The 11,175-nt window shown below is 40.8% G+C and overlaps 1 protein-coding gene and 1 non-coding gene across 2 annotated transcripts; both read left to right on the top strand.

Moving 5' to 3' along the window:
• Positions 1-2,071: 2,071 nt before the first annotated feature.
• On the top strand, positions 2,072-2,177 carry LOC118487006. Its single transcript, XR_004880173.1, has one exon. It is a non-coding gene; the product is annotated as a small nucleolar RNA R71 (small nucleolar RNA).
• A 7,165-nt stretch (positions 2,178-9,342) lies between these two features.
• Positions 9,343-10,914, top strand: LOC110906783 (calphotin-like). Its single transcript, XM_022151862.1, has one exon. It carries the CDS (start codon positions 9,343-9,345, stop codon positions 10,912-10,914), a length of 1,572 nt encoding a protein of 523 aa, XP_022007554.1.
• Positions 10,915-11,175: the final 261 nt, after the last annotated feature.

The raw sequence follows: 11,175 nt of genomic DNA on the forward strand, positions 1-11,175 counted from the left end.
CAATAACAATCATGTGTGGCTCAAATCCTCACCAAGAAAAGACTAGGAATAGGTGTCGATGTGTCAAGTGGAACAATATCAAGTATTCAAATTTTGACAATTTTCGCTTAGCTTCACAAAAATTTTTTAAAACCTCAAAAATTCCCCCCATCCCCACACTTGGGATACATTGTCCCAATGTATGGCTTTGAGGAAAGGATCGCTTTAACCAAAAACATCAACAATTGCTTAAATTCTCAAACCCCAAATTGCTTTTTGGATTTTTCATTTTATAATTTTTTTATGTTTTTCTTTTTTTTTTTTAATAAACAAAAGCAAACTAATAAACTAACAATATTTCAAAGCTAAAGAACATGACAAGTCTAAGGAAAAAGTACATTGACCTGGTAAAGTTTGGCACAACAGATATTGTAAATGATCCAATTTCCTTTCACCACCTTTATGCAAATATCCGCACATCTTCCCCACACTTGAGTGTTGCCATGGCCCTGAAACTAAGAAAACTAAAGAAATAACAAGATCAGTGAAAAACCTCAGGTTGCCTCCCGAGCAGCGCTAAATTTCACGTCTTCAGCCAGACCGTGCCACCCCCATTTATGGTGGCTCAAAGAATCGGTTCCTATCACCTCCCCCACTGTAGCTTGTCTTTGGACAAAATGCCTCCGTCTCATTTTGACTCGGTGGGTAATCAAATACACTCCTGTTTGAACCCATATGTGTTTCTTCACGGTCCGGTGGGTGCTTTTTTCTCAATTGTGGTAACACCTTTTCACTAAACCCGCTAACCTGCGCCACAACAAAATCGTAACGAATCATCTTAGTCTGAACATCAAATGACAACTTACGGTTCCTTTCGGTCATGGTAATAATTCCTTCTCTACAATCAATTTGAGCATTTGCCGTATAGAGAAACGGTCGACCTAAAATCACCCTTTGTTGTGATGCCATGTCGGTAGAAGCATAGTCCAAAACTAGAAAATCCACCGGGTATTCAAATTCTCCCAACTGAATCCTAACATTCCTAACCATTCCCCGTGGACGCCTCCAACTTCCATCCGCTAAGCTCACCATGGTGTCTATACCTTCGAGTGGACCAAAATCGTACATATCGTATAGATCACTTGGTAGCACACTCACGCTTGCCCCGTAGTCCAACAATGCGTGAGGGATTTTTAATTTTCCCACACGGATAGGCACGATTGGCGCTTCACACTCTTTGTCATTCTCGACTTCGGCATCTTTTTCCAAACCTGCATTCATTTGATACGAAGAAGTTAGCAATGCTTCATTAAATTTAGTATTTGGAACGGTGCTTACCACATTGATGTTAATGCTTTTTATGTTCTTGGGATTTGGCACCGTATCACTCGGTAGCTGGCCTTTTGCTTTCTTTAAAATCGCCACGTCACTCGCAAGTTGACCCATTTGAGTGGTCAACGATTGGATGCTTTTGTCACGAACCTCGTCCTTTTGCATCCGAGCCTCATCACGTTGGTTCATTCGTTGCATTTCACTTTGCATCGCCTTCAACATCTCCATCACTTCATTTCCACCCGAAGAACTTTGACCCGTTTGATATTGCCTTTGAAATCCTTGGTTTCCTTGGAAATTCGGGTTTGCTTGATTTGACGGGTTCCCATATCTAAAGTTCGGGTGGTTCCTCAATCCGGGGTGGTAGGTATTAGAATTCATGTTGTTGTAGTTCCTACCACCTCCTCCTTGACTTTGACCTTGAACCGCGTGGACTTCCTCATATTGCCCTTCCAACATTCCTTGGCAATTTTCAGCCGCGTGACCTATTTCATTACACAAAGCACACACATCATAAATTTGATTAGTAGTTTGAACATTACCTTCATCTATGGCATGCACTTGTGGTCGGTTAGTTGTCGGTCGGGCTCTCCTCGAAGCTTGGGCTTTCCTTTTTGATGTAGTTGCCATACTCTCCAAAAACTCCCAATCTTCATTCTCATAATTCGTTCCAAATGTCCCTCCGGTGATAGACATTAAATCCCGTGCATCTTCGGCACTTAACCCCTCATGAAAAGCGTTCATTAACTCCCATAACTCAATCCCATGATGAGGGCAGTTTTTAATCATCATGTTAAAACGCTCAAACGCCTCATGGAACATCTCACCGTGTTGTTGTTGAAAGCTTCTCAACCCCTTCCGCGCATCATTAGTCTTTTGGGCGGTATAGAATTCATCCAAAAAGGTTTGTTGCATCTCCCCCCATGTATATATTGATGCCGAAGGCAAAGTGTAGAACCACTTCTTTGCTTTCTCTTCCAACGAAAATTGGAACAACACTAATTTGATGTCGTCAGCTGAAAACCCTTGACTCCCAAGAGTATTGCATATAGAGTCATAAGCCTCTAAATGAAAATAAGGCTCTTCATTTGCCAACCCCTTATATTTTGGTAAACTTTGTAGCGAGTTGGTTCTCACTTCGAACGTGCGCCCTTGGTCATTATGAGGAATGACTACCGGTGAAGGGTTTTGTGTGATTACCGGCCGGAAATGTGCTTCTATGCCCCTCACATTTTCTCTAAGGTGTCTTCGTGGCACACCATACCTACCTCTCGGAATAATCGGCCCATTCGGTCTTGGTACCTGCCCTTGTGGTGCGATCGGTTGTTGAAACTATTGTGGTCGCATCGGTGGGCGCTGAGGCGGTCTTTGAAATGGTTGTTGGTGTACATGTTGTGGCCGGACCTGTTGCAATGGAATCGGTTGTGGCATTGGTGGCCCTTGTGGTCTTGGCCGAATATGTTGTGGTATAAGTTGTTGCTGTTGCATTCCACCAACACTCGCCATCCCTTGAGATTGACTTTGAACATACCCAAAATCCCCTTGATCACCATAATCTCCATAACCGTACCCATCATCTTCATACCCCTCAAAGTCTTCGAATCCCTCATCATAACCACCCCCTTGAATTCCTGAAGTTTGCCCAAATGGAATGTTTGAATACTGAAAACCCGATTGTTGTGGTCTAAAGGATGGGGTAGTATGCACAATAGTTGAATTGGGTGCAATTGTGAAGGTAGATGATGATTGACCCGTAGTTGGGGGAAAGAAGTGAGATAATGGTGGGATTGTGGTGGATGGATCGTAAGTGATGGTAGGCTCATGTTGAGTGGTGATTGGTTGAGTGGAATTGGTTGGTGTAAATCCAGCGGTGGTATTAGGTAATGTAGTGTTTGGTGATGGTTGGGTGGAAGTAGGTATAAAGGATGAGGTTGTTTGACTGGTTGTAAGTGGAATCTGAGAATCAGCCATGATGTTTCTCGGTGTAATGGGTGAAGTAGGTGAACCAATGATTTTGTTTTCTCTTACTAAAACTCGGTTTTGTCTTAGCGTTCTTTCAATTTCCGGATCAAACGATAGCGGTGATGACCTTTGAGAGCCTCTAGTATGCATACACCTGAAGTACCTGCACACTAAACACAACCAGCGTAAACCCGAAAATAACAAACAAAACTATTAACCTAACACACGTTGCGCACTACTCCCCGGCAACGGCGCCAAAATTTGACGTGAAGTCGTGGGTCACGCAAATTTAATCCCTAAACAACTGTAGTTAGCGGTAGTAGGGTATCGAACTCAGGGAGTATGTGGAAAATGTGTTGATTGTATAGCTTTGTATTTAAACTAAAATTAAACTAAATTGCAGAAAATTAAAATTCAAGATTGTGGATTGTTGTTTTAGAAACTAAATTAAGAACTAATTCAAATCAAAGTAGGTTGTAAACAATTAGGAGAGAACAATGATCACCCTAGGTTTCAGTTTCTTTAAACAATTGTGTGCAATTTCACTAGAAAGAGTTACATAGACATAACTCGTGTATGTGTGATTGAAGTGATAAAAGGGAACAAAGTACTCGGATTAGATAATGCGAGGTTGTTTCCCGATGACCTATTAACCAATAACCAACCCTAACCCTTCCCGTGATATCTCGGTTGCCAACGGCACCAAGAACGTACGATCAAGACTAGAAATTGTGATATAGATTAACGCACTACAAACAATCAAACATACACCATGACATTCAAGCAACGCAAAATATCATTCTAGAAATGCAGAAATTAACACACGAAAGTCTTAGAAACATTCACCTAGGATGATCACCGAAGAGTTTAGCCGGACATGGCTCGGTGAATCATCATCAACATTAATCTAGTGTTCATACGAATTAAAAACACAAACCGAATGTTTAGAATTGTTCACAAAGCAAGCAAATACTCCAAATTCGCCTCCCAAGTCTCCAAGAACCGTCAATGATGAGATAATCCCAAAAGACACACACAAACTAAATTAAATGAGGCAGTTACATAAAATTCCGCAGATACCACCGTAAATTACGGCTCCACCGTAATTTACGGTGGACTTGATTTGTTTACGGTGCAAGTTGACTGATTTACGGTGGCCACCAAGTGAGTTACAGGACCGTAATTTACGGTGGTGACTTGACTATTCTTCTTTGTTCCTCACCAATGCTAGCCGCCAAATGTGTGCATGTTTATCGTATCACCGCCCAAGTCACGTGCTGTTGATGTTTGTGAACCCAAGATGTCTTTTTTTTTTCTTCACATGTGCCGCCCCAATGCGGCCCAATCAAGGAGGTCCACAAGTGCTTGATGATGTTGTTTGTTTATTGACCATGTGCCACGTGAAAGAAACTGCATCCAAGACCCATGAAGTCGGCCCATGTTCCACTCACCTCCAAGCGGCCCAATCCAAAGGCTCCATGTGTTGTTGACTTTTGCTTCTCTGCTGCCATCGAAAATCCCCCATGTGCACATGATGTTTTTTTTTTGTATAAATCTCCTTGTGTGCCTCTCGAGAACCCCACAAAAACAAATGATATATTTTTTTTTTATGTTGCTTGCCTTCTTGATGTTGCCGCCCAATCATGCCAGCCGCCCAACATGCCCAATGTTTGCCACTTTGTGTGGCGGCCCAATCACATAAAAAGAAGCCCACAAAGTCACGTGAAGTCTCTGATGATGATGATTAACTATTGTTGTTGAATTTTGATATAAGGTGCCACCAAAAATCCCATCCCTCAAAGTTTGCAAGATGATGGTGATTGATATTGTTGACTTTCTTGGCTGCCTATTTTTGTAGAGAATGATGTGTTGATTCAAATATGGTGCCCTTACATGCCTTTCCTTCGTCCGTAAGCCTACGGGTTCCAGTTTAACCGAATTAAGCGATTTACCTGTAAAACACACAAACACTCATAGTTACTATATTCAAACAAATAACCAAGTAAAGCATGGACTTTTAATCTTTTTAACCCATTTAAGGGTTGTCCAACGGACCACCCGTCATGACACTGTTTCCCAAACAGGTCCCTCTACTCTCTCTAATTCATTAAAATTAAATAATGTTCTTGTTGTGCCACATCTAACGCGCAATCTTCTCTCAATTAGAAAACTTACTATGGATAATCCTGTTGATGTCCTATTTTCTTATCCTTCTTTCTTTATCCAGGATCGCAAAACAAGACATGTTCTGGCTCGCGGTCAATGTGAAGGTGGTCTTTATGTTTTGAAGCCCACTCCTCATGCTTGCTTTTCTACGTCGTAGTTTTCCACCGCGTCTTTTGTGTGACAACCCTCATAATTACAGGTATCCGTACAATTAAGTAATATTAAATTTGTGCTTAATGCCAGTGCTTGATTACAACTGATGATATAAACTACTTTATGATTTTTGTATCATACATACATGTGCATCACATTTCATACTGTCACACCATTTATTACATACAAACTTTAGTGGCATACTTGATGCACAAAGCACAGTTAGCACGGTTAGCGGATAACTCAGAAATATACTGACAGTGCCAGTACATAGACAGACAATGTTTTGAGGCCCAGTATGAGCCAGAGACAAGATACTACAATAGTATGGAGTGTAGGGAAGTAAGGACCACAAAACTGCGTCACTAGGTGATTGTTTAAGTGCCGGAAAGTGCCTAAAACCCACTCAAAGTGCAGAATTCTGCATTAATTAGCAAAAATCAGCATTTTAACATGCTAGTAACATGCAAAAATATGGCAAAATGGTCATGTATGATGTCCTAAGTGTCGGGAATTAAAAGTGTCACAAAAAGTTACATAAAGGACACTATACGGTATAACTTAGCACTTTAACGGATCGGTATCTAACCGGACAACCGGACATTACCCGGAACACTAAAATATTGTTAGAAGCATTGTTTTTATTTTTATGAGCTAGTTATGGGTCCTGAACACTTAAATATACTACATAAAGCATCCTACACATTAAACACTAGATATTACACTTAACCCCTCACTAATTACCTATTTACCATCAATTTACACTTAACCCCCTTCCCCCTCTCCTAATTTACGGCCCATAGAGGTGGCCCCCACTTGTGATCATCTCAATCTTACAAAATCTCACCTAAATCTCCTTGGAATGTGCTTAGATCTTGATGAGATTGTGTCATGTACTTCACAAACATATAATCCTTTGGACAAAGGTTATTAGTGGTTATAAGAGAAGCTTAAAGGATCATAATCTTTCACAACACTCAACACACTCTCTTCTTCCTCCCCTTGGCTTGCTCTCGGCCGAACACCCCTCTTTGCACATCACAATTTTTGATTTTCATTCACCCATTCCAACTGCTCTCAAAGGTGTATCAAGGTGATCAACGGAGCTTGGAACTCACGGATCTTGAAGGACCTCCTTTACAAGCTTTTATCCACTTCTTTTTCTCCATTGTTCTTCCCTAGCTTCAAGCTAGTAGTAAGACTCTTTAATCTTTGTTTACTTCATATTTTTTTATGGTTAAAAGATATATTATGTTGATTTACACAACAACACTAAAGATCATACACTTGAATCTTGAAGCATAAAGCTAACATAAGATGAAATCTTGCTGAAATGATGTTGTTTAACATATGGATGATGTTTGCTTGTTGATTACTAGAGATATTGATGTTGATCATTACATGGAACTTGCTAGATTATGATTAAAAACATGATTTAGCAAGTTAAGAGATGATTATGTGTTTACATGAAATAATCATCTTCTTGATTAAACATGAACTTGAAAGTAAAATGATTTTCTTGAAAAGTAATAAACAAAGTGGGCTAATAATCTTGTAGATGCAAGATTTGTGAATGATTTCTCAAGGAAACCAAGTTTAAAAGGGTGATTTTTGAAAGATCATGGTTTTCATTAAACTTACACTATTTTTAGTGACAAAACAAGTGTATAAATACTAGAGAAACAAGAAGATCTAACAAATAAACATTTTTGTGAAATGTGTTTACAAGTTGTAAACATCAAAAATTTCCAAGAATAAAGTTTACCAAGAAGTAAATATATTTTGGAGGGTAACAAAGGCTACTAAATACTCTACCAAGTTACTACACATTTTTGTGAAGAATCAAGTTCATGTCATTATGTAAAATATATAGTTTTTGCACTTGGTAAGTGTCAGATGGTTAGTGATTTGTTGTTGATCGTTTGGATGATTTTTGAAAAGAAAATATATTATTTTTGGGAGGTAAAAATATATATTTTTCCTAGTATATTTAGAAGATATATAATTTTTGGGAAAAATATATATTTTCTTGGGAATACATTATTTTTGACAATAAGTTATATATATTTTCTAAGTGGGACTTAAAAATACAATATTTCGAAACTACAATATACATGTATAAATACCCCCATCCTTGGGAAGGAAATACGAAGTTAAAATACTTGAGAAGTATTAATACAAAATATTGATTTAACAAATATTCCAAAACTAAATATAATTTAAAGTTAAAATAATTATTATTTTAACAAATAATTATAACTTGGAATAATATTGGGAAACACAAGAAACGCAACTCAAAACGTTAAACTCTAAGCCAAGGCACGGCCCGCTCGTCTAATAGACGTTAGTACACTGTAGGTAGTCGTGATTAGCTGTGGAGATTTGAGTTACCGATACTGAAGACGCACTACAGTGAGTTCATGTCCCCCTTTTCTTTAAATTGTTTTGTTTATTAACTTCGGGGTGAAATACATGTTACAAAAGGATTACATACGAATACTATTGGTATGATTAGCCTAGGAAAGAACCATAGATCATGTGATTGGGTAGGCGGATACTTGGGACCATTAATCCTCGTATCAGGACCGAGGGGCATGAGTGATAGATCTATTTGGGTGTAGCGAGCCCACACCCATGAGGCCGAGGCGGCCCATAGTGGTGACTATGTCTTCCAGCCGGAAGCCCGGTACAACTTTGCTAGGTTTGAGTCTTCTTACACCGTCACGCATATCAGTGGCCTTGCAAACCATTGGTGATCTTTTCCTTGTTTGCAATCATACCGGGACATACATACATTCACTGTTTACAAAGGTTTATACATACTCATATACACATGAACTCGCTCAACTTTTGTTGATTTTTCAAACTACATGTATTTCAGGAAACTAGTGGATCTGGAAGGGTATGCATGTGTCGTCAAGTTGCGTTTGAATAAAAGATGTTATCCATGATTGTCGAGTTTAGGGGGTGTATCTTAACCCTGGACGGGATACACGTCTCTAAACTCAGGTTTTCTTTACGTACTTTTGTTGAGTCTTTATGAACTCATTTGAACACGTCATGGTTTGTAACTTTATTTGGTATTGATGTTTTCAGACAATGGTATTGTGGTATTTTCTAAACTCTTTTAATGGATAAACATCTCGTGTTTTTATCATATAGCATTGTTATGATTGTTTGCTATGGTATTAAGAAGTCACACCAAATAACCATGCTTCCGCAAAAATCAGGGTGTGACAGCTTGGTATCAGAGCATCGATCGTAGAGAACTAGGATTCTTTCTCGAGTATAGACTACGATCACTAGGGCTCTCACGAAAACATTTTTACATTGCATACACAAAACGTCCAGATACAGGGAACAAACATTTTTACAAACAAAAGGCACAAATACACATTTCAAAACTTATATTTATAATTCAGTCTTAGAGACTGAGGGAGGTTCAGTCTTAGAGACTGAGGGATGTTCAGTCTTAGAGACTGGGGAAATTCAGTCTTAGAGACTAGGAGGTTTGGTCTTAGAGACCAGGGATTTAGTCTTAGAGACTGGGAGGTTTGGTCTTAGAGACCAGGGAGTTAGTCTTAGATACTAGGAAGGTTTAGTCTTAGAGACCAGGGAGTTAGTCTTAGAGACTGGGTGGGATAGTCTGTGGAAGACTAGGATAAATACATGCTTACATTGCTATTTGCTTACATGCTTATTTGATTGTTGATATATGTGCATATGTGTGATTGTTTTGTCAAAGATACCATGTCATCATCCTCCGAGAGTGGAGTGTCAGACACCATAGACCCGATAGCCATCGTTTCAGAAGACGAGATCTTTCCAGAGGACGAGGTTTTCACTTCAGATACTATGAGTAGCGACGACGATGACTTTCAGCCCTTCGCCTTACCGGATTTCGGTGATGATTTACCTTTAGCTGATGGTTTTCTTGACGGGGATCTACCCCTTGCTCAGATCCCTGCACCTATTCCTCTTGTTGCTTTTCCTGTTGAGGAGCTGCCTCTCGACGATATGTTGGACGATGACGTTGATCTCTTCATCGAGGGTCCCCCTGAGGATGACCAGGATGGTGGGGCTCCGATTGATGATGATGTTGCTATTCCTCTTGATGAGATTCCTGTTGTCGATGCCATTGTTTTTCTACCTGTTGAGGTTCCTGTTGTGGAGGTTTTATCTGACCAGTCTGGTCCCGATTCGTTTGAGTCTGTGTCATCTTCTACTCTTCATGAACTGGGATTACAGCGATATCCCTCAGACACTAATTCTGACACTGCTACGTCCGCAGTGCCTGTTCCGCCACAGGATTTTGAGTTCGACGATGAGTTTGACCCTGATTTTCCACACGACCTTGATCCAGACCATGAGGTTGAGTTTATCCCTGAGGAGCAGCCTGTTGAGGCACCTGTTTTTCCTGATGATCAGCACCTTGATGTACCCGCTGATTATGAGCTTGCTCCCGCCGACCCAGAGCCTGAGAGAGCACCAGAGCCCATTTTTGCTCACGACCCTTTATCTGTGCACGACCCTATCCCTGTTGATGTACCAGTTGTTGCACCACCAGTTGTTGATGTTCCAGTTGTTGCACTGCCTCTGCCTGACCCGATACCTGTGCTTATTGATCGCGCCCCTTTTGCTACACACGTTGACCCTAGATATGCTCACACCCGCAATGGGTGGATTGAGGATGACGATGACTATCCTCCTTTTGTCAGACCAGTTACTCCCCCTTCTGCACATGTTCAGGCACCCATTGATGTCACACAGTTTCACCCACACTTGTCGGATGTTCACCGCACAGATTTACCAGTCACGTTTCTTCAGGATATCCCTCCTCCCCGTCCCGGGGAGGGTCCATCGAGTCAGCCTTCTGGTCGTGTACCTTTTGTGTCTGGAGCCGATCAGTTCATGCCACAGTTTCCACACACGGCTTCTTCTTCTGCACCCACGGGCGAGCCATTTATGTGGTTTTCTCCCAACGTCATGCCTTTATCTGATCCTTACCATCCCTTCCACATTGGATATTTGAGGGATGACCTGCTTTTATCCCTGCAGCTCGAGCAGGATATGTTGAGTCGTAGAGTCGCTGAGCTCGAGAGGATCCCGCATCCTCCACCTGGTGCTGGTCCGTCACAGTTTGTTGCTCCCCCTGCTCCACTGTTTCCTTACCCGGATTTTGACATCCGTTTTCTGACTATGGAGCAGCAGATTGGTTGTTTGTTGCAGCTTTTTCATGCGCTCGAGGATGAGCTAGCGCATATGCACCGTTTGCTTTTCATTCCTCCACCTCCTCATCCTCCCCCTCCCCCATCAGCTTAGAGGTTTTTGGTTTGTTGCAGATATCATGCTTTTGATGAGAGTGCAGCTATTGAGCCTGATTGCACAGCTTTTGAAGACCACATTATGACTTTTGACCTTTGATTTTTGGTTGTTGTAGATTGTTAGACGATTCAGATAAGGGTGATGTGACCCTTAGTCTCTTTTGATGTATGATACAATGGTGAAACTTGTAAACTATACTGGTGGTCTTGTTATATGATAGCTCAATCGCAGCATTCTCATTACATGCTTTGTTGGATT

This window comes from Helianthus annuus, chromosome 14 (assembly GCF_002127325.2).
Source record: "Helianthus annuus cultivar XRQ/B chromosome 14, HanXRQr2.0-SUNRISE, whole genome shotgun sequence".
NCBI lineage: Eukaryota > Viridiplantae > Streptophyta > Magnoliopsida > Asterales > Asteraceae > Helianthus > Helianthus annuus.

Excerpts from the sequence above, each read along its gene's own strand:
- LOC110906783 (XM_022151862.1), top strand. The coding sequence starts at position 9,343 with ATGTCATCATCCTCCGAGAGTGGAGTGTCAGACACCATAGACCCGATA.